Source organism: Arvicanthis niloticus, chromosome 17 (genome assembly GCF_011762505.2).
Source record: "Arvicanthis niloticus isolate mArvNil1 chromosome 17, mArvNil1.pat.X, whole genome shotgun sequence".
Classification (NCBI taxonomy): domain Eukaryota; kingdom Metazoa; phylum Chordata; class Mammalia; order Rodentia; family Muridae; genus Arvicanthis; species Arvicanthis niloticus.
The window spans coordinates 23,305,235-23,329,886 of record NC_047674.1 but is presented as its reverse complement, the minus strand read 5'-3'; the positions used below and the strand labels follow the sequence as shown (position 1 = coordinate 23,329,886).

The window sequence follows — 24,652 nt, the reverse complement described above, 5'->3', positions numbered from 1 at the left end:
CACGCCATCAAAGTGAAGAGGCAAAAAGTTCATGCTTGCAGTGCAAGAACACTGCATGGCGAGACGCATGCTTTCTTTTGGTGGTATCAAACGCCAGACACAGTTGCTGTTTCTTGGTATTCAACCACAAGCAATATCATCCGCCTTACTCATTATCCATATTAGGACACAAGTTGGTAAAGTTTAAGACTCCTGCTTCTCTTGTTAGTCTCACTCCTCTAGGAAGTATTGCTCTATATTCAGCACCCAGTGGGTGCTGAATAAATATTGATTAAACAAAGCAAGTGATGAATCATGTCGGCAGGAAGTGTGGGTGCTTAGAACCATAGAAACGGAAGTAAGCTGGGTCTTCTTATCTGAAGAGAGATTACTGATGTTTGAAAGGACAGGTGGGAGTTATAAGATGCTCCATAATCCACCCTTTAAGATTTGTCTAGTCATTTTATTACTACTTCTGCTTGGATGGGTGAAAACTCTCCAGACACACCACAGAGAATCCCAAGGCTCCAGCACAATCAAGGAAAAGACACTCTTTCCAGGGGCATTGTATATTGTTTTAGTGGTGAGCAACACTGCTCTGAGAGAGTCTGTGAATGGGGAAGATGATGCCAGGGAATTTAGAGGTGTACATATACTCAATATAAAGCATAAAAGAACTGTTCAGAACAAATATAGTTATATTTTATTAGGGTGATTTATGTGGATTTTGCATGCATGCGTGTGTGTGTGTGTGTGTGTGTGTGTGTGTGCAGTTGCGCACTGTGTGTGTACAGAATCAGAAGATAAGTTTTTTAGGGCCTGTGAAGGTTAGGTAAACTGTCAATGTGACACAACCTGGAATCCTGTGGGATGATTCTTAATGGGGAGTGATCTAGCCTTTGGGATGGCTATGGGGGTCTATCTTGATTGTTATTAATCAAGATGAAATCCATTGCAGGCAACATCATTTCATGAGCTGGACCCTAAACTGTACTAGAGTGAAGAAGAGTAGCTGAGTGTGAACACCAGCAGCAAATGAGGTCCCAGGCATTTATTCTCAGCACCCAGCTGTACATGCCACGCTTTAAGTTCTTGCCATGGTGTCCTCATGGTAATAGACAATCCTGGAATTGTAGGCCCTTTACTCTACTAGGAAGTTTTTTTGGTGAGGATATCTTATGATCGCAATGGAAATTAGACTAGAACAGCACTGGATGTCCAACTCAAACTTTTGCAACTGCTTAGAGCCCTGTCTTTGCAGTATGAAAGCACTGGCAATGATCAACCGAACCGGGACAAGTGCTTGAGTAAACCTTTGCTCATGGATACCAGGATGTGCATGTCACACTGTTTTCATTTGTTACCAACTAGAGTTTTTTTCCTCTCCTATTTAAATCAACAATTCTTAGCTTATGAGACATACAAAAATAGGCAGCCTATGTCCCATGGGATCTAGATTTCCAAGCCAAAATGCATAAGACAAGAAAGAATAAGAATGGATCAAGAAAGAGTAAGCAAAGCTCACCAGATGATTACTGAAATCCCTGGCAATTTTATGCTGATGCGGTGTTCGATACTGCTCATTATCAATTACTTAATACAAATGAAAATTCAGTCATTAGGAAATGTAATTTTTGGATAATAAGATTGGGGTCATTGTGCATCTCTTGAGTGTACTAATTGGATGCTTTTCTCCCAGCTGGCCTGTGGCTTTTTCTAAACCCACTACATGTTGTCTACAAAGAAGCTACATGGGGTGTTAACAGTAAACTTCAGTCATTTGTTCTGGGAACAGGCCAGTGACTCACCGCTTGCATTTAGAAAAAGATACAAATCTTTATCTCATTCCTGGGCAACTTTGCCTCAGACCATTCTTTATGCTGTCTTACCTATCTGACCTGAAAGCTATTATAACCTTCTTCCTTCTCTTCTAAGAGCATAAAATGGTTCTTCCTTGGGTTTTTAGTATGTCTGGTTCTCCTGGAGTAATCAGAGCTCAGCTCAAATGTCACCAGTCACAGAAGCTGCCCAATTACCCAGTCTAATTCAGTGCTTCCTGGGTCTCAGTTTCCATCATCACAATGCTCCATTTTTAACCTTAAAAAATATCTTTATTTTCTTAGTTAATGTGTTGATCAGTTTTATCTTTTCCACACATATCAGTAAGATCTCCAATATCCTTAGAACCAAGACATTTCTGTTCAATCATTGCTTTCTCTTAATTCTTAGAACGAAGTATTAGAAAAAATATTCAATATTTTATATCTCATTACTTATTGCATATGTAAAGACTATAGTTAGGGGTGTGTGATAGAATAGTGGGGTGAAAATAGTGCTGGCATCTGACTATGGTGGACTTGAAAGTGGCAGTGGGGATGAAGTAGGCTGGGGCAGGAGATTAGAAGACTCCCTGTGAGAACATGTTCTCTTTTTCCACTGTATGTATTCTGGGAATCAAACTAGGGTCCTTGAACTTGGCAGCAAGCCCCTTTCCTCACTGAACCATGTAGCTGGCCTTACACTATCATTATGAAGGCAATAAGGAACCACACATGGGGTTTGAACAGGCACATGGCAAAATAGTCCTGTGGACTGATTAGAGTGGGAAACCAGAACATTAACTATTAAAGGCTCTGTTGATGCTGCCAAGGATGGCAAAGGAAGAAAAAAGTCAGAAACAATGTCTAACTGAAGGTGGACAGATGACCAGACTGGCGTTCAAGTTCTCAGCAGCTTCAAGTCTACCTGTGAGTTCCCCACTCTTTCTCTCTGAGCTGGAGGGGCTCTGGAAATGATACTTGTCATATTTCTGGATGACAGAGCTGGAAGAAAAGATGCTCCAAGATTCATAAAATTTGGTGTCATCTGACAGAAAGTATTTTGGGTCAGTTTATCTTCAGGCTAAAGAATCAAAATAAGGATGTAAAATTAAAATAAGAAAAAGAAGAGGAAGAAGATAGTTCAACTTCCTGTTGTAGTTCAAGTCCCAGTCCAACCACAGAAATGAGATCTACAGAGATAAACCTTTCTTAGGATGTGCCAACAGTAAGTGGAAGCCATTTTAAACATTGAAAAACAGACTGGAAGAATTCTTTTCCTCAGGCCTGCATCTGCCTTCTTTCTTCCAGTGTTACCTATTCTTGGACCAGATAAGTCCTAACTCTATCTCCTCTATTCTTTTTTGCCTTCAATCAGACACAGGCCCTCAAGCATTTCAGGCGAGTCCTCTAGCAACTTAGGTAAATCTGTAGGCCTATCAATTTTCCTGTAATTTCTTTTCCTAAGTTCATGAAAGACAAAAAAACCAAAACAAAACAACAATCAAAACCAAATCAACACAAAACAACAAAAACTAAACAAAAAAACCAACGCAATCCAACCCAACCCAACAACAACAACACCTTGAAGCCAGAAGCTGGATCTGTCCTCAGAGGTGAGAGAGGATGCCGAAGCTATCTTAGTAAATTGTGGAAACTAGGACCTCTACTCCCTGATAGAGAAACCCATGGGCACAGCCTGCTCTGCATGGTTACCCTCCAGCTGCCTTCTCATTCACAATGTTGAAGTCTGAGAGGTCTGAGACTACCTTTGTCTTAGGAACAAACTGGAAAATGTTACCAACTGCCCAGGGCAACCTCTGTCTGCAGAGCCACTTCTAACAGTGTTTGGATGTTCCAGATGAGAACAAGTAGTGTAACTGAATGCTTGGGGCATACTAGTGTGCATCATCACAACATTATCATCCTTATCTTCAATGTTAATTTCCTTTCCTTCTCTCTAGGTCTATCTCACTGAGCTGAAGCAGGCTAATGAGGTTAGGTTGGGAATCCAGCTCCTAAAATCTTCCCATTTTTATCTCCCCAGCACTGGGTATGTGTTATGTACCAGATGTCTTTGCAGGTTCTGGGAAATGGATTCATATCCTCATGCTTGCCAGACAAGCTCTTGACTAAATGGGCTATCTCTGTCCTTTTCATTCATTCATTCATTCATTCATTCATTCTCTCCAGTAACTTCAGGAGTATCTCAAGTATCCTGTCCTAAAGGGAACATATCTTACATTGTAAATCACTGCACAAAGATTTAAGCCCAAGCCTCATCATCTCCTAAATCAAGATTTATGGTGGTTTTAAACAATCACCTCTTTCATACCAATTCTTTTGTATGCTTTCTCCTGGCTGATTTCTGTTCCTTAGAATCTTTTAGTTGGAAATAGTTCCAGGGAAGAAACACTCTGTAAGTCAAAAGAAAGCCATGGAAAGGGCCCTGGACATTGATAGAGATCTGAGCAATAATTGGACTCGGAAGTACCACGCATTATTGCTCTGGTTCTTTGTGACCACCGTTAAGCATCACATTCACTCCTTCAAGCTGGGCAAGTCCTTGGGTTAGTCTATTACTGGAAGCAGCATTCTGCAGCAGTGATATGAGTCAGGGTAGCCATAGGAAAAAGGGCATGAGGATAACTTACTGAGAAGTCATCACTGGGGAAGAATAGAAGGTCCTGAAGAGGATCATCCCGATAGGTCTTTTCAAGTTCTTCAATGACAGTTTCATAATCCAAAGGCTCCAAAAGTCTTGGCTTTTCCTGCTATGGGAAACAAAACAAAAGAGAACAAAACAGAGTTAAGCATTACGTGTATCATCTTGCTTCTTCTCTGTGACTGCTTCCGTTTCATTTTTTTAGCTGTCACTGAAGTGTTGGTATTACATGACATCACACGTTCCTTCCAATGAGGTCTCATACAGACTCCAGGAATTTGGAGCAAAGCCCCAGAACTGCACAGTGATTATTTCCAGATTTGAAATAAAGAGACCCTAAAATACCTTACAGCTCCCTGAGTAATTCAAGCTGCTTGTACTGATGGAGATGGGAGAAATGTTTATGTAGACTTGATCTCCACTACTGCTTACTCGGTATAATGTTATGACAATAATCCCCACTGCTTGTGCTGAGTCTGATACTTTGTGAGTTCCACTTAGGTCAGTTTGCAAATGTTGGCAACCTGCTAGGAATCAAACTATTGCAGGCCGTCTTTGTTGTCAATGAAGCACAGATCTCATGTCAGGATTAATTGCTTGGCTCTGAGCTTCTTTGCCTCTACAGAGAAAAAGCCGGGTCAGCCTCTACTAGGATAGAACAATTGAACTATGTGAGATACACTGTAGTGAACATGGGTGAGCCTGAAGAAAATACGCAGAAAATCAAATGGTATTGAAATCCTGGACCCAAGAGAAGCTGCACATCTGCCTAGAAACATACCTCCACTAGTAAACAAAACAAAACAAAACAAAACTGTAAAGTTCTAGAGAGAGAAGCAATGTGTCATTTCAGAGCTGATGTGTTGCCTCCACACCAAACTAGATCACAAAGTGAGAAAAATAGAGCTCTTCCCCTCAAGAAAGTATTACAAAACAGAAAACTGAAGATACAATGAAAGGAACCCTCTAATCCTTTGGTGAAGCATTCATGTAAATGAATGAAAAGACTGGTCCATACTGAGGGTTTTTAGGGGAGGTGGGCTCCTAGAAGAGTGAGGGGTCACCATGAAACCTGTATGCTAGTGTGATGCTGTAAATAGTAATGCCAGTGAAAACTGTCCTATCAACCTTCAGGCCTCCCACTAGATGCCCCACCTCTGTAAAGCAGACTCCCCCAAATTTTCATTCAAGTTTTTAAAATGGCTAACAGTCTTCTTAAAATAAAATTCAATATTTTTTGCATGATTTTTCCAAGTATTAGAAACATCAAAACGTGAACATCATGGAATAGCAAAGATGTCTGTCCATTTTTTTTTTCTGGATTAAAAGAAAAACAAACAAACACCTTAAATGCTTAAGGAAACTGGTGAGGTCAGTATTCTTTCTAGAAGGCCCCATCAAGTGAACTGGCTATACTTAGCAAAAAAAAAAAAAAAAAAAAAAAAAAAAAAAAAAAAAAAAGTGCTCCATGGGGCATTTGAAGGAGTTGAGCTGCACAACACAGTGTTTCATGACAGTGATTTAAAACACTTCACATATTGGAGTAGAATTTACAGAGGCTCTATAGTATCTAGGAAGCTTTTCCTAGAGCTGCTGCATTTTCATACACACACACACACACACACATCTAAGTGTGCAATGTTTGTCAGTACTCACTGCAATGCCCTATGAAATGGTAGCTAACACATTTCCCCTTTTCTCTTCTAAGCCCAGTGTGAACAGGAGTGCATTGCAACTCTGAGGTGTAAAGGAAAACAGCATGTCAGGAGAGTTGTTTCATTTTTTAAATGTTATGTCTCATTAGTCCTGAACTTGCACTTTAATTCAGAAAATGGGGCTAAGGGGTTGGTTTACTAAATAAAGTGCCTACCTTGCAACTAGATCCTGAATTTGACCCCTGAAGCTATGTTAAAAGTGCTGGGTATAATACCGGTTGCCTACTACTAATCAATCACTGCTTGAGAGTAGCAAGGATAGGAGGATCCTTGGCAATTACTGGTTTTGGCTAGCCTAATTGTTGAGCCCAGTAAAACACCGAATCTCAAAGGAGATGATTGGCATCCCTAAAGATCACATCTGACATAGTCCTTTGTCCTTCACATGTATACATGTTCATACACACCTGTACACACAGATACACTCCTCCCAAGCATGCATAAAGAAAAAAAATGGAGGCAAAATGATATTTCAGAGAAGACTTTTCAGTGAAATACAAGCTCTAGCGAAATTTAGTCTAATTCAGGCTACTACAGTAGGCACATCAGAGTTCCAGAGTCTAAAGTTACAACAATTTACAAATCAAACCACAAACTATTCTTGATAGATCAGTAAAGTATAGTATAGACTGCAAACGTTTGTAAAGACACATTTTTATGTATCTGGCACAGCAGGGAACTCATGAATGACATCCCCCAGTCTTTCCTTATTGCATTGAGATTATTTTGCATTAAGATTAGGTATTGCATTGAGATTATTTTGACGTGGGGAAGCTCAAAGCTAGAATATGTGCTCAGTAACCTTTGACTGAGGGATACATTAGTAAACCTTTGTCTTTCCACGGATTCTCTTAATGTGTATCAATCAAAATACCGCACTATTTGTAGTTTTTTAAAATATGATTTTAGAAAGTAAATTTCATTAAGATGGCAAGAGATAGAGCTTAGTTGGTGGAGTCCTTGCTGAGCATGTGTGAGCTCATGCCTTCCATCCTCTCCACTGCATAGAATGGATGTGGTGATACAAGCCTGTTATCCTAGCACTGAGGAGATAGAAGTAGAAGGAACAGGGGTTGAAGGTCATCCTAAGCTAGGTTGGTGAGTTGAAAGCCAGTCTGGGATACAGAAGACTCAGTTAAATGCAAAGAACCCAAAACAGCACTAATAGATTCTCTAGCACTTAGAAGTTGAGATTTGACAAAGCTTGCATGGAGACTTTCTGTGTCTGTTGTGGTGAGAGCCCAAGGGTAGACAAGCAGCAGTTGTCTCTAAAATAAAGAACCTGTCTGCTCAATGTCTTGAGAAAGACACACTCTGTTAAGGTTAATATTTAAGATCAGCATCACCTGATCTGGCTTGTTGTTAAAGGGCTGCCATCTTCCCGACTAGGCAAGGCCTGAGGTCAGGAGTGGTGGAGGCAGCGTGTTCTTGCTGCTGCCACAGATGCCTGCGACTCAGGCGGGCCAGAAGCCCTGCCACTCATGTGATACCCAGTAGAAATGAGACTCTAAAGATGATCCAATAGCTTTATATATTTGGTAATGCTCAAATAACAAGAAGCCCACACAATTAGAGGTGTTACCCAATACCTAATCTAAATATCACAACTATCTTAGACTGCTGGAGACACGTGTACATCTGCCACCATTTTCTCCTCTCTCCTCTGGTCCTCTCTCTTAGCTCCTCCTCTTCCTTCTCCTCTTCCTTTTCTTACTCCTCCCACATTAGCTCCTCCCAAAATACCGAGTTTAATGTAGCGGGAAATATACCTCTACAACACTCAAGGATGGTTGGATCTTTTCTCACTTTTGGCTCTGGGTAGAGACACGTAATGGAACTGGGAAGTGAGCAACACTGATTTATGGCTTTAACAAGGGTTGAGCTGTCCCTCCTGAATTTAATGGGCCTGTTTCTTTTGGAAATACACCAAGTGGAATAAAACATGTGCCAAGATTACCCTGAATTGAATTGGGTTTTTATGGTGCTTTTTACTCTTACTCTGTCTTGTAAATGAGTAATGAATTTCATTAACCATTCTAAAATCACTGCTCCTGGGAAAAACACCCATCACCAGCACCTCTTATTATGCAGCAGGGGGATGTTGCACCACAGTGGTAACAGGCCCTATTCTTCTTATGCACTATTAAGAGATTTGTTTGATTGGGTTTCCCAAATCCACAACCCCTTTCCAAATCAACTTCACAGGATTAGAATGGGCTCCTAAACAAAACAAAAGCTTTCTTCCTCTGTACTTATCCACAACTTTTAATGGTATGCTAACACAATGTCTAAGCTCAGGGCACAGGGTCTAAGCTGACATGGTAACAGTCTAGTCTGTCAAGACTATTCGATTGACCTGAAACAAGTAGACTATCCATTTCTTGAACCAAGTGTTTTAATTTCTAGAGTAAAGGATAGTAGCACAAACATCTAGATTCTTTTCATCAGAGCAATTCAAAATCAACTTCGAGAAGAAATGACACTGAAGAAAATAAGTATTTGAAATATGACTAAATTGCCAACCCTTCTCTAGAATAAAAAGTACAGTCACACTAGAATTAACCAAGCCTATCTAGCCTTGTTTTAGCTAAGTTTAAAGTCTATGAGAGGATGCGGTTGCTGGCCTTCTATGAAAAAACAGTGAGAATGTATGCTTCACCTCCATGAGCTATTAAAATTTGTGCATGATGCTTAAACTCCTCCTGCTTTAGTTATATGTTTGTAAAGTAACTTAGTAGAGGCTACCTTTAAGGATGAAATGATGTTGTACTTCTTAGAAGAATACTCAGTCTGTAATACTGTTTTCTTAAATACTAAGAAGATAAAGACTGATTTACCATTTTTACTTGCCATAGATTGAAAGCACCTGTAATGTACTTGTAATGTGTATAGGACACATTCAATAAACATGTGTTCCATGATTAAGTGTATATTCCTTCTTCCAGATCCAAGGATAACCTAGATTTTATATGAGGGGAAAAAACACATATAAAATCCAAAATGTATATAAGAATGTCTTTGCAACATTATCTTCCTTATAAGATGGAAAAATGTATTCAATTTCACCCGAGGGTGACAAGAAAGGTAGGTAACGTTGACGGTGGCCAGTCCTAACCAGTGACAACACTGAAGTATAGCCTTTCAAAAGAAATCATTGTTGAGAATCATGGGTAATAGAGAAAGGGATATGTCTGCAAGTTGCTTTATAAATGACATTAAGACTAGGAAAGCGTCTGGAATAAACCAGTGGGGAATTGCTACAAGCCATGGATTTTCTAAATTCTTCAGTAAGCTATCAACATTTTGCATATAACTGGGGTTTTGTTATTGAAAACTCAAGTAAGGTAAGGCCTAGGGTTCAAGTGTTGCTTCAGAAGGAAGAAGAGAGGTACTGTCTCAGAAGGTGAGCAGTACAAGGTAATCTAGATATTTGTAGATCCACACAGGAGATTAGAACTGTAATCTCTACTACCTAGGTTTCTAAGAAGTTGTTAGGTTGACAGGACATGTGTTGATTCAGAAATTATGAGATGAAGCCTATAAAACAATGAACACTTATTAAAATTGTTTCTCTATAGTTTATAATAAAAACAAAAATGCTTATTTATTATTGTTCAATGAAGATGAGAATAAATATTATGTAATAGAATAACTACACTGACTTTAAAACTATAACGAAAACTAATTATATAGACTCAAACATCATTAGCTTATTGCATTTGGGTGGTACTGGAATATTTAGGATGTTGTTGTTTTTATGGTTTTGGAAGAACATGTGTTGCTTTCATCATGGTAAAAGGATGAACTTGGTTCTTCAAAAGAATCAAGCCTTCATTAAACACTGGGGAGTTATTTGATTTTAAAATTGTTTACCCTTTGAAAATCCACCAGAGAGGAAGCCCAGAAATATCACAGTGGGGCTTCACATAGAATTTCAACCACTAACAGATTCAAGTAATTACAACAAAAGATACACAAAACACTGGGGAAAAGAGGCCAGAGAAAATAATTACAGATTGGGCATGTGGTTCTAGAAGCTCATGCCAGCAACACAGAGAAGCACAATTAGCGATTTAATAACTGAACTATTTTTAGCTTTGTAGGGAGCCACAAACATCTGGTGAGTTACTTACACAAGGTCCTGAAATGGTGGTTATAGCAAAGGATTCCAACTGGAAACTGTAGTGGGAAGTTTTAGAATCTCATACCTACCAGCCCTTGACTTGAGCAAGCCATAGGAATCTTGGCTGAAGTTAATCAGGGTGGATAAAAGTGCCCTTTTATGCTGTTATAAAGATCAATCACATAAAATATGTCAGCATAGTAAATGCACCACTAGATACCAGTAAAATATAGACTTGTTTTATTTAAAAAGAATCCTACCCAAAGCCTTATACTTAAATCAAGAGCAACCAGCCCTCAATCATACAGAGTTGATTAAATTTTTCATTTACCAAGATATGTAATATATTTTACATTTGTTATCTAAATTTCCCTTAAAATTCTATTAAAAATGAATAATTCTAATCAAAGTAAAAGAATTAATAAACTTGAATAAAAAGGGACCCAGGCCTCTCTAATGCCCTTTAGGAAAAGGAAGGTGAGCTTCCTAGATACGCTTATTACCCTTCAGCATGACTTTCAGAGTCTGGTCTGACTTTCTTTTTTCCCCTGAAAAAAAAAAATAGCCTGGAAAATATTTTTTTTTTGTATTTATATATTCAGATCATGATCAGATTCATAGTTGGTTCAATTAGCTTTGCAGATACAAATTTCCAGAAAAAAAAATCAATGTTGTAAAAACCATGCTTCTAATTTCATTCTGTCACTCTAACTTACACAAATAGAAATGAGTCTGTCCACTGCAGGGAGCTGTGGACAGGGCAAGGTGGACGGGGTCAGGAAAGCAGGACTGCATCTGCGGTTAGCTTTTTCTATCAGGAGGCTGCACACTCAAACCTGGCTTCTAAATTGGAAGTATAATCAGGGGAAGTGAGCCTGTGGGACTCCCTACTGGGTCACCGAGTCTTTTCAAAGAAATGGTACAAAAAGAGTTTCCCTCCTATGCTTGTAAAGTTTCATGATCTTTCTGTGTCACCCAGTGCATCCTGTGATGCGACTTGGGACTTGCCAGTCTTCTCTGATTCCCCTCCCAGTGATTTCTATATATCTGAAGTTTGACTTTCAGATACTGTGATCTACTGACAATAACATAACATCATATATAAATGTCTTTTTGAGGTTATATAACTAATATAGAACTCCTATAACTAATGATACAGGAAAAACATCAAAAATAAAGATTTACTTAAGGACAAGTACAATAGGCTCTATTAGCACTCAGGAGAACTCAGAAAAGCAAAGAGCTCTCAGTGACCATCCATAGGCTATTTAGAAGAATCCTAAAATAATCGTAATCACCATAATCATTCCTATCTTTAGTTTATCAGACCACTTTACAAACAATATAGTGGTCAAATAATTTCAGTGTTTGGCTGAAGAGATGGCACAGTGGTTAAGATTACTGGCTAGTTTTACAGAGGACCCAAGTTCAATAATACCCATATTGTAGTTAACAGTGGTCTGTATCTTCAGTCTCAGGGGATCCAATACTCCCTCCTTGACTCTACACACTTGAGCTACACAGACGTACATGCAAGCAAAACACAAATACATATAATATCGAAACTGAAATATAAACTAAAGAAAAAACAAATGAACTCTGTGCTATCAAGATAACAGGCTAGTAAGGCATAATGGGAGGCAGAGGCAGGTGGATTTCAATGAGTTGAAGGACAGCATGGTCTACATTGTAAGTTCTAGGACTAGCTAGTATTCCATGATGAAACCTGAGAGAGACAGAGAAAGAAAGAGAGAGAGAGACAGACAGACAGAGAGAGAAAGAGAGAGAGAGAGAGAGAGAGAGAGAGAGAGAGAGAGAGAGGTAGGTTAACTTTCTTAGAAGAAATTAAAGGTCCAAATGAACAAGAGTTCTTTAGAAACTAAGAGAAGCCAGGGTTCTTTGGCTTTAATGAGATCAGAATGGAGCCAACTTCCACACTATTTGTGTTTAAAACAAATGGGAAGATTGGAGAGAGCCCTCACAGCTGCATCTAAGGCTGCAGCTGTCACCCTGTGGTCGTGTGACAGATTTAATTCAGCCTTTCATCAGGAGGAGTTCCACTGGACGACATCTCAGAAGCTCGAGCTTCAGAAAACAAGGGCAGAGTTTCTAACTGGAAAGGAAATGGTTAAGTAAGGACTAAGCCATCTTGTGCTGACCCTTTAACTCCCTCTCTGTCTTGAACCACATGAGTTTCATGAGAATGGAAAAACACTAGCCAAAATCAAAGTTAAGAACCACACAGCTGGGCAGACTCAGCTTAAGCTGAGTTTTGAAATGGTTTCCCTGGCAACCAAGGCAGACAGATCATAGACGAAATCAAGCAGTAGTCACCCTTTGAATATTAGTTCATTTCAAAAATGTGAACAAATCTGAACATGATAAAGCATATTGAGCTTTAGCAACTATGCGAGATTAACATGGTCAATTTTTCATATTTAATATAATTTCATTAGAAACCAAAGACAAACCAGTGTTAAGGAATTTATTGTGTAAAAGATACTCTCAAATTTAATTTACATTTGCAGTCTTATTTTTATTTTTAGAAACTTGGTATATGATAGGCCTCTGTTCTAGGTGCAGCTAACCCTGTGTGTATCTTTAGAACGTGTTAAATATCCACAGTTCCATATAGCAAATTAAAATTTAAATCAAGGACAGTAACTGCTTCTTTACACAATGGTGGTGCTTATAAAGATATAGAAAATATCCAATAAGACTTAAAACAAATTAAATTACACGTCTCATTTAGTTTTCTAGAAACACTTGAAAGATAATAAATATCATTAAAAATACATCACAAGCCAATTACAAGCCTGCCTGACACTGGGGAGATTAATGTTTCTTCACAAGCAGCAGGGAACTTTAAATTAATTTATAGAGGGTCTGTGATAAAAGCCACTGTCAGCTTACACTCTTAATACTTCAACAGTGGCACAAACTTTCACTCTCAGGCTAAGTTGGTGTGTGTGTTTAACATGTACATACATACACATTAGCACAAATTGCATGTGAACAGTTCTTCCAACTAAATTTTATATTTTCAGCAAACTTCCAAATATAAACCCATTCCTCACAGTCTCTTTAAAGACTAGTCATGACGGGTCTGACTTCTCTGATGGCTGATGTCTCTGAGTGTTGGGGGCCAACTTTTAGCAGAAAGTGGCTATCAGCTTTGCAGCCATCTTGAGCCATATACTCTGACATGAGACTTGTATTACAATAGCCTACAACAGCTGAGCACACTCTGATAACATCTTGCTTAAAGGTGTGTGAGATTAAAGGTGTGTGAGATTAAAGGTGTGTGAGATTAAAGGTGTGTGAGATTAAAGGTGTGTGAGATTAAAGGTGTGTGAGATTAAAGGTGTGTGAGATTAAAGGTGTGTGAGATTAAAGGTGTGTGAGATTAAAGGTGCGTGACTTAAGAGTATGACTTAGAGATCAGATTTAGAGACAAGACCTAAGGGCATGATTAAAGGTGTGACTTAGAGGCATGGCTTAGAAGTGAGACATATAAAAGGCAGAGACAGAACAGAACAGAGAATCAGACACAGCAGAGAGAAGACAGAGAAGCAGGCACTTGGAAGAGAACTTGGAAGAAGTAACTTTGAACTTGGAGGACTAGGAACTAGGAACTCAAGACTTGGGACTTGGACTAGGAAGAGAGACTGAAGAATAAACGGGATTGAATCACGCTCTATCTGGTCTCCATTCTTCGAGTCTATCCTCACTCTCTCTCTAGCTGAACCCCGACACGCCGACCGGAGCGGCAGTTTGGGCCGGGATACAGTGGCTGCCAAGCATGGAGTGGAGAGGGCTGCAACATTTTTGGCACCCAAATCTTGGGCTAGCTTGGGCCACAACATTTTTGATGCAACATTTTTGGTGTCTGAACGTGGGACTAGTGCGGTCCTCAACATTTTAGGCCGCCCAAAGTGGGGCAGCATAGGCCCCAACATCTGAGTGTCTACTTGTCTGGGTAAAGAGTCCAAGGAAAACCCATTCAACCTTCCCCCTGGAATTTCCAATCCTGAGTGAATGGACGGCAGGAGTCAGAAAAATCGTGGAAGCTGTGTATCTGTGGGGCTGGGCTTCACGGAACTATCCATTGCTTCCATCTACTGTGACAACTTTCCCTCTGCCTCAGTGGCTCTGAGCTCCTTCCTGTTCTTTCTACACTCTGCTTTCAGTGCCCTTCTCTGGACTGTGGGAGTAGATTTCTAATTCTTGCCATTAAAGAATTCTAATCAGTAATACCAGGAGCAGTACCTACCACAACCAGGGGCCTATCATTTCCCAGGCTTATTCAGATGTGAATACTCGTGTGCACCATCTTGCAGCCCATGACTTCTGATTTTAGAATTCAACGGTTGTGGATTACTCATACAACCCAATATCATTCCATACTGTGAAAAATGTACCCTAGGTGTCATGGGCGCAGTGTATGAGAGGCTTCAGTAACTTTTTGGCTTTCCAAGGTCATACATGAAGAGCAGCTCTAATCTCTAATTTCCTACCAGGATAAACTCACCCAACCATCACATTCCTAAGAGAGATGCAAAAAAAGAGTATATGGCCACTTTTGCTTTCAATGCTTACAGTCACAGGCTATAATTTTGCTCTCCATAAGAGGCACCTCTTTGTTCTAGGAGTGCTGGCAGATCTTTTCAGTTTATAAAAGCATCTGGAAGCTATGCCCAGGCTCAGGTTACTTTGTTTTATTCTGTGATTTTCATCTCAGGAGACCCATTTGGTGTGACTCTTATTTTAAGACTATTTCCTCCATGTTTCCTTACAGAAAAAAAAAAAAAACCAACACAGCTGTATCAAAATACTTAATAACAGTAACAATAGCCACTGTCATAATAAACTTTCCATAAATGATCAATGACATGAGATATGATACACGCTAATTCTCCCTCTTAATGAGAACGTATCTTAATTCTAGAAGAGAGCATCACAGTTGAGCATTTTTTCCCCAAACAGATGATCCTTGGATTCTGAGTACTTGTGCAACCTGACCAGTAAATTGATGGAAGGGTTATATTTCAGTCCATTTCACCTTGAAGACTGTGGTCCACTCTGTCAACAATTTGGACTTCCAAGGGCCAGAATACCAAAATTTATTTTCCTGTCAGAAGGATTCTAAAGCAGGTCTATAATTTTGGGTACTGTTCCTGCCTACTTAGTGATATTTTTTCAAAACAGTGCAGAGCATTAGAGGTCTGAATAATGGCAAGAGGTCACTGGGTCCCCAGAAAGAGATTGTCAGGAATAGGAGACAGGAAATTATTTCTAGGAATGCAAAGAGGAGGAGAAGAGACAATGAAAAGATAGACTCAGGATCTTTGCAGTGAAGATGAATAATACTGTGTGAGGATCCACACTAGAAACTGCCACTAAGTGAAAAAAAACCTGTGTTTGTATGTGTGTATGGAATATGTCTATGTCCATGCAGGTATGTGTATGTTGTAGGAGAGTGTGTGTGTGTATGTGTGTGTGTACGCATGTGTGCAAGCACACACATACATTTGAAGGTATGTAGTCGATATCAGGTGTCTTCTTCAATGGTTCTATTTGAAAGAGTATCTTTCCCTGAACTCTGGGGTTGCCAAGCTGGCTACTCAGTGAGCTCCAGTCTCTACTGCTACCCTAACCTCATGCTTACATGGCAAGCGCTTTACTTGCTGAGGCATATGCCCAGCTCTCAAGGGAATCTTTTAAAAAATTTCATATGACGAAAGGTTTGGGATGATGAACTTATTTCCCATGCACCGTGAAGTTTTTCCTCTAACAAATGATCTATAGCACACTCTGATAGACAGGTGGTTCTTTCCTGCATTATTTCTTGTTTTTCCCACAATAGTCAACTTTGAGGAAAGGTTATTTTCTGTTATGTTACTGGCCCCCCTCCCAACCAATTTGGAGCCAGCCCTCTGCAGCTCCCTGACACCTGAGTTACCTTCCATATTTCTGCCATCCACTTCAATTCCTCTAATTTGGCTTCACATATGCTCTTAGGCTGCATCAAGTTTCAAAGCACACTTCTCCTTTTTTAGGGGGGTGGACTGACTTAAGTTCAGAAGTCCTGGTCACTCCTGCTTCTTTGTTTTCTTTCAAAGTATCCTTTTGTGACTTTCATTCTGGCAATCAGGATTTGTTTTAATCCTTCTCCAGTCTCCTTTCTTAATCACCAAGCATCACCCTGTCCAGTGATAGGTAGGGTACTTGATTAATATGTGCAAGGCCTTGGGGTCGATCCCCAGTGCCACAAGAACATGGAAGAGAAAGAAGCATTACCACATCACTCCTGGGACCTCAGTTTATATTTCCTTTTGCTAACTAGCTCCTTACACAGTGGCCTAAATAGATACCCGCACTTTAAATGTTCCTATGCAACAAGCAGTAACACAAAAGGAGGGTATGTGAGTAGGAAGGAGATGGCTCATATTAGCCTATGAGTTATCCTGGATAAGTGCTCTAAAGCCGACCCGAAAGAAAGCAGAATAATGCAATGCACCATGATGAATGTAGGAAACCAGTGGGTGTCTCTCTAGTTAGCGTCTCTGCCTATATAGATTTCACTTCCTGAAGCGCTCGCAGGCAACATTCCTAGGGAGAGGACAAACTGTCGCGCAAACCCAAGCTTTCCCAAACCCTCAGAAATCCTGCAGATTAATAATCCACAAGCCAGCGGCAACTTTAAAACAATGAATCATGGTTATTTTTAAAACTTCTGCATTTGCTTCTGACTGTACAGATGATGGACATAATAACTGAAATTAATCATGGACTTGATCTTTCCAAATTAGGCCATGAAACTGACAAAGGAAATGATAGTTTCATTAACACTTCCTATGCAGCAGAGATCATATTAAATAATCTCAACTAAAAAAAAAAAAAACTAAAAATAAACGTACAAATGCAGCTTATGAGAAGATTATCAACTGGAGGGCAGCATGCATACCTCTACAATTCAAGGATGTAGGTTGGTGATAATGTCACCGTACGTTTCATTTCTCCTGAACATTTCTCACAACACAGTACTGTCTAACCAATGGTTCTCAACCTTCCTAATGTTGAGACCCTTTAATATAGTTCTTCAAGTTGTGGTGACCTTCCCCCACCATGATAAAATTATTTTTATTGCTGCTTCATAACTGTACTTTTGCTACTGCTACAATTCCTATTATAAATACCTAATGTGCAGGATATCTGGTATGCGACTCCTGTGAATGGGTCCTTAGCCCCCAAAGAGTCATGACCCACAGGTACACTGCCTGTGGAAACATGGACCCAAATATATGAAGGTAATTCTTGGTCAATACATTTGAAAAATTGGGCAAATAAGCTGAGCCTCCAAACAATGTTATGTAAAGAAGGTTGTAATGATGGTTTATTTATTTATTTATTTATTTATTTTTGAGGTGCTGAGGGTCTAACTCAGTGCTTTGCAAGTGTTACGCAAACCATATAGTATTCAGCTATACCTTAAGTTCTCAAAATAATTTCAAAAATCCAACAGAGTAAATTATACAACTTTAAGTAACCTTTGAAAAACACATACTACACACACACACACACACACACACACACACACACACACACACACCATAAGTCTGGGCCAAGAGAGTACACAATGTGAAAGACATAGAAGTCCTGGTTCTTAGTAACTATTCTTAACTAATATGAAATTGAGCAAATGTTAAACTTGCCTGAGAGCATAGACTGAATGTGGTGCTAATGTTCACATGAGGGGAAAAAAGGAAGAAATTGTGGCAATTATATCCAATAAAAATTATCTTCCTTTCACTGTAATATATAAAAATAGTTAAGAAAATTTAAAGGCATCATTTTTTTTTAAATTCCCTAGCATGACTTTAAGTCTCCATAGGGGAATTCTGTCACTTGATCTGAGTCTTCTTTATGGCCTCTTTAGGAGGCTCTAATGACAATCTAGGTGTGTGGTTACTGTTTAGAAGCTGAGATAAATGTGCAGTGGAATATTCTATCTGGATGGGCTTCTGCTAACCAGGATATACACAGAAGAGGAGATGACACATGATTTTTGAGGCAAGACCAACTCATCCACACAGAGAATTTTGGGACCCTGGAGTACCAGACAATCAACACAACCCAGATTTATATTTACTGAGTAACTGTCTTACCAAAATTGCTTTTTCAATCATGACAGAATTCCCCGTACCTCTGAGGCTTTAACTGAGCCACAGAGAAGAAGCCTGCACTACAATTGTGTCCCATTTCCACCTTGCCCTTGGAAATAACAATCCTTAAAAAATAATAATTTTACCCTTTTTTTTTTTTATCTTTCAAACTATGCTTAGAAGGCACACATGTAATTCCAACACACACTCTTAAGGCAGGGTGGACGTTTGATGAACATTTCTCAGAAGGGAAAACAGAGGTTCAGAGTGATTTAAATAATCTGTCTGTGAGGAGAGAGAGAAAGAGAGAGAGAGAGAGAGAGAGAGAGAGAGAGAGAGAGAGAGAGAGTCAGAATGACCCTGAGGCATCAATCTCATACAGCCCCCTCTAATTACTTATTTCATTTTCTTGGAGTCTGCTTTCCAAAATGAAAACCACATCTTAGCATAATACTTAAGGATGGATTGAACAATTCTCTACTCCGTAGAAAGATAAAGCCTGTGGAAGTAGATATCCCTATCTTAGGCAGACCAAAACCAGGCAACTGCAGCAGGAAAGTCCCTTGTGCCTTCCTCAGAAGAAAGCTAATCACTGTATGAATGATATTAATTAAATTTGAATGCATTGCTACTGAATGCTGTGGGAAAACACCAGGTCCTTATTGGCTCCTTCTCCCCTAGTACTCAGTAGCAATACGTTCAAATTCAATTAACATAATTCATAGAGTAATTAGCTTCATTATATTTTGAGACACTGGGGACTGTCCTCTTGCCAATACTGTATGTGTGGTGGTTGTAAGATAGACACATTCTTCTCCTGTGTGTTGTCTCTTTTAGTGGAAACCAAAAGTAAATCCCATGGTGACTTGACCCACGGTGCTTCTAAACACTGAAAGAGATGTACCAGGAGAATTATGCTCCCTGGACTGGTCTGAAGGTTGAAACCATTACACACCAGGAAAAGTTTTGAAACAATTATTCTCTTTATCGGACTAAAAATGAACAGCTGAGTATGCTTTTATGGAGTTTGTCTAGTGGACTCAGATTTCTCACAAATGGAGAGCAAATTCTGTGGGCAAACCCAGGCCACATGCCTGAGGAACAATGCCAAGGGACATGATTGTTTGAGTGTGCCTTGTGGAGATGTACACTCCTGAGATAGATGGTGAACACATAACACAATGCCATTCTTACAGGCCAGACGGTAGTAAAAGTTGTTCTTTTTAAATGGCCACAAGACCCTTTTAGTATAAAGAAAGCCATGTATAGATGTATGGGTGTGTATGTATGTATGTATATGTACACGCACATGTATCTCATGTGTTTGACTGAAAGACACCTCTGTTTTTAGAGTTGGACATTTGTATTATTGGTTTTATCAGGTTTTTTTGTTTTCTTTTTTCCTTCCCCTTTCTTTCTTTCTTTCTTTCTTTCTTTCTTTCTTTCTTTCTTTAAAAAAAAAAAAAAAAAAAGCTTAAAAAGCAGTTCTCAACCAGGCAATCAGTCTTTCCCATCAAGTACACTTGTTGGAAGTTGTCTTCCAGAACAGTTGCCACCAAGACCTCATAAATAAGAGACATTGCTATATGTCTTACAACACGCCGAAGAACCCCCACAATAAGTATGTCCAGATCCCAAATGATTGTGACTTTGAGGTTGAGTGAGCCTGCTCTGAAGATGTCGAGCAGAACTTGAACAGCCCTGTGAAATGATCACTCTTCTAATAATGACCTATTCAACAACATTGCCGCAGCCTTTTCCATGTAAGCTGAACCTCTCCTGTTACACGAGGTACATGGCAATAGGCTACCACTGAGTTGTACAGACTTCTAGATGTGTATCTGTAAGGACATCTGCATATCCATAATTTCCCCTTCATTTTGCAAGAATAAATAGGAAGACCCATTTTCATGGTAAAATAAAATTTTTCTGACCTTTTATATTCTTCCTTGATTCTGTTGATATAACTCTTTACCCTTTTCTCCACAGCTTGAATTATTCTTTCTAAGACTGTTAAATTAGTGGTACATGATAAAAATAGAACATAAATATTTAAAAAATATATATAGTTGTAAACAAATAAGCCCTTTGGGGTCTTAATTCAGGGAACTGCAGACTATATTCGGGGAAAGAGACTGAGTGGAGTGTCAAAGCTCCCACTTATAACCCCTTGTTCAGAAGCTGAAGCAGAAGGAAGCCCAGATCAGTCTGGACTTTATAGTAATTGCAAAGCATCCAAGATGACAGTGTGAGACTCTATCTCAGAAATACAAACCCTGAACTCAAACCACAATATAAATCTAAAAGCAAACAAACAGAACCAAGAGAAACAATTTCAGAAATAATGACACAGAAACATTACGATAACACGAGATGAATTTCTATCACTCTAGTAACATTCAGATGAAATCCAGTGTCAGTATTTTTCAATTACAGGAAGTTTGAAAAGCAACATGACTTTTAAAATAAATATTCAAGTTTTTAAAAAAAATGCTATTTATGAGCCAAATAGAATCTGCTACTGTATAGAGTGCTTTGTCCAGTAACTTGTAGAAGCCTGCTCTAAAGCATACAATTTTTCAGAGAAAGCATGGGCAATAAGATGAGAAGCCAGCTCAGATACCTACAGCACCAACCCTGTGGATTCCTTCTGGGTTCACTCTCTTCACTGTTCGCCTCCTCTTCCAAAATTCCTTTCCTCGGAAGCTCATCATATGCCTTGAAATCAAGTCATAAAATATTTGAAAACTACCAATGTCCTTACACCTTTCCTTTCTGAGGCTTCACCAAGCTGGTTGAACAAATCTCTCCGCTCCCCTAAGAAGGGAAGGGCTCATGCTATATCTATGTAGCTCAACAGAAAGGAAAGGCAAACCCACAAGTCACCACTTCCTGTGAGCAGCTAACTACCAGCTGTTGAATGGCTGTTCTCATGCTGAGGTTCTCTCTAGCCATCTTCCTTAATACAAGACAGAGAGACAGACCATTGATCATTTGCATGAATGATTCTAAACAGAACTCAGCCTCTTTGTAACCTTTGATTTCTAGTTCTAGCACATGGGCAGACCCCAGATAGGCTGTGTTAGCAGTCTGCTGACATATTGATTTTTTTTTTCTGGTGTAAGATTTTATTTTTATTTTCGTGGCTGGAAAAATAGTATTTTACAACTATGGATCCACTCATTGGAGAAGTCTCAACTGATTGGAAACTACCAAGCCTGGCAGGGATCATAAATCTAGAAATATATTTGTGGGTTTTCCTAACTATGGAACTCCAAATTCCTAACTTACAATTTTAAACAAATAGGCAGAGCACCTTCCAAAATTCACATAATAACCTCAAGAAACTCTGAAGCAACTTCCTCTCTTTCTAATCTTTGCATATGTCTGTCTCCTATTCCTCTTTAGGCACCACAGTTCTGAATCCTGGAGTCCCTCCCATGCTTCAGCTTCTGCAATCTAAACCTAGTTTTTTTTTTTTTTTTTTTTTTTTTTTTTTTTTTTTTGGTTAAGGCTGTAGCTCTGTAGAAGAGCTCATACTATGTATATGTGGGGCTAGATTTTAAAACCCATCCTGAGGGGGGAAAATGGTTCTGTCATTTCTCTGTGTCTTTGGCTGTTGAACACAGCTTCCCTTTAAAAAGAGGCATTACCAAAGGGTATATGGGGTTTTTAGCTGGACCAACCTCATTGTGACTGCAAAAAAGGGGAAAGCCAATAGCACAGCAGACATTGGCCTATGGGTTGGTATCACTGAGGAGCTCTAAAATGTACATCACCAGCATCCTGTAGCATCTTATCCCATTTTAAATACTTCTTCAGAAATGTGTTTCAAAGCAAAAATAACAAGGACAATGAGTGAGATTCATTGATTAAGACAAGCCAGTGGTCCAATAGGAAGAATTCACTGTAAAGTTCATCAAGAAAAAGACCCCTTGAATCCAGTATGTGATAAGAATCGACTAAACACTATTTTTAAGCATTGCTGGACTTTATGAGAAATGCATGACATTTCCCCTTGATTTAAGAAGCTATGTTGGACAGAGGATTCCATTAGAGTTTGCAGAAGCCTGCAGGGAGGGTGCTGTATAGAGATGTCCTTTTTAAGGAAGTTTTGAATAATAGATGAGAACCAAGAAGGTGGGCACAGGTGAGGACATCTAGCATGAACAGGCATCAAGGGAGAATGGTCATTATCATGGAGGGTGATTGTCCTTGGCTAATTGCTCACCCATTTTAGGTCTCCTTTTTCTTATCTATAAAACAGACATGTCATAATTGCAACTTTGTAGAAATTATGAGGATAACTGAGAAAATGCTTTAACAAGTCAATATATTACTTTGCTTGTTATATCATATTAACTAATGTAGAGGTTAACAGGGAGAGCTAAATAGAGTATTAGGAAAAAAGCTGGATGCCAAGGTTACCTAGGGCCAAGACTTAAATAGGAGGAACAGAGAGGAGTGAAAATTGAAGCCAGAAATGGTTCCTTTATGGCTCTGAATGTCAACATCATGAAATGTCTGAAAATGATAGTGACTACTGAGGGATTTCAAAATATTAATTAAAATGGTATTTTAGGAGGATCCTCATTTGGCAGCTATAGATTGGATAGAAACCCAGGGATTTCTATCAATCTACTATACTAACTCTGAGGTGGCTATCAAGACAGACTTAGTAATTAAATAAAAAATAATGAAAGGAATTAGTTGAGCAAACAGTAGGTGCTGGGTGTTGGTCCAAGTGCTTATTTAAACCATGAAGTAAGTTTGTTATTATGGCTATTCTCACCCTAATGAAAGTGCTATTTCACCTTCATATAGGGAGATAGCTGGGTCCGCAGTAACAAGAGTCCCAAAGCCAGTTAACAGCACATCTGGAATTGGAATCTTCTTGATTCCTGAGTTTGGCTTATCAGAGAGATGAATCCTATTACAAGGAAATAAGAAGAGAGGGTTTCTTTCTTTACACTGACTGTTCAATGCTGAATGTTGTGTCAAGGAGACAGAAAGGTCCATCTCTAAAATGTGAGGATGAGCCAGGCTAAAGATGGGAAAAGAAAAGGCATGGATACAGATCAATTGAGAGTTTACAAAAGTAAGTTGATTTTTGCAGAAACTAATATATTAAATCAAGAACATGACCCTAGAGTTGTTCTGAATATGACAGATGAAGGCAATTCCGAAAATACACCATAGCAATTACCAGCACAGTGCAGAACCCAGACATTATGGCAAGAGGTATATAAAGATAGTTGTGTGACACCTGAGCCCAGGATAGATCTAGGGCCTGAAAAGAGATGTAGCATCAACGGTAGCTAAAATCAAAATGATGATATTTACAGGTATATGGGTAGAGCTTCAAACAATCCTTCTGAGGGAGTTAACCTAAACCTAGAAAGACAAACATCACATATTTGTCTCTTGCATGCAAATGTTAGCCTTGAATCTTCAGAAATATGTGTTTTATTTGGAATACCCACAGAGGTCATGAAATTAGTTAGGTGTCAAGTTTTTTTTTTCCAGGAGGGGGTATATAAAATGGTGATATAAATGGTAGAAGGGGAATAATGGAAAAGGAAGGGTTAAATTGGGGAAGGTTATGGGAGAACAGGGTCTAAGAGAGAATATGGGAAGGGATAAGAAATACTAGAGAAATTTTGAAAAAGTCATGTGGAAGCCTATTACTATAGAATATATACACATTCTTCCTAAAATATATACACATAAACATATGTGAAAAGGATTTAAAGGGAATTACCCTATAATGAAAATCCCCTTACTAGGCACCAGAGGTTAACAAATAAAAGCTCCAGTTCCAGGAGTGGAATTGTTGACTACTAAGGATCTGAAGATACCCAGAAATTACAGTCTATTACCATTCTTCTTGGTTACCTTCCAGAACTTGATGGTGAAACCCTATAGTTGAAGATACCACATATTTGAGTCATAACACATGGAGAAATAAAGCTGGTGTTCACCTGGAGGCTGCATTCCCTACTAGATAGCTTTCCCAGTGCTAGGAGGTGCTGTGTGGGCTATCAAAGGATATAAATAATCTCCAGTCTTACCTAGCTGTGAGCACTGTGATCACTGTGAGCTACAGAAATGGCTAACCTGGCAAGAGGAGCCCACTGGTGCAGTCGTGGCACACATATCTTTCATGATAGGCTACGTCCACATAGCCA

At 39.2% G+C, this 24,652-nt stretch overlaps 1 protein-coding gene across 12 annotated transcripts in view; it reads right to left on the bottom strand.

The window, feature by feature from the left end:
• Dock10 (dedicator of cytokinesis 10) overlaps positions 1-24,652 on the bottom strand; it is a 258,512-nt gene that overhangs the window by 150,347 nt on the left and 83,513 nt on the right. For 6 of the 12 annotated variants that reach the window (XM_076914939.1, XM_076914938.1, XM_076914937.1 and 3 more), the window contains exon 2: positions 4,451-4,570. In XM_076914939.1, coding sequence (XP_076771054.1) covers positions 4,451-4,570 — 120 coding nt within the window. Of the gene's footprint in view, positions 1-4,450; positions 4,571-21,091; positions 21,301-24,652 lie in introns of those variants that run through there. The other 6 variants (XM_076914934.1, XM_034521364.2, XM_076914932.1 and 3 more) reach the window with 4 other exon arrangements.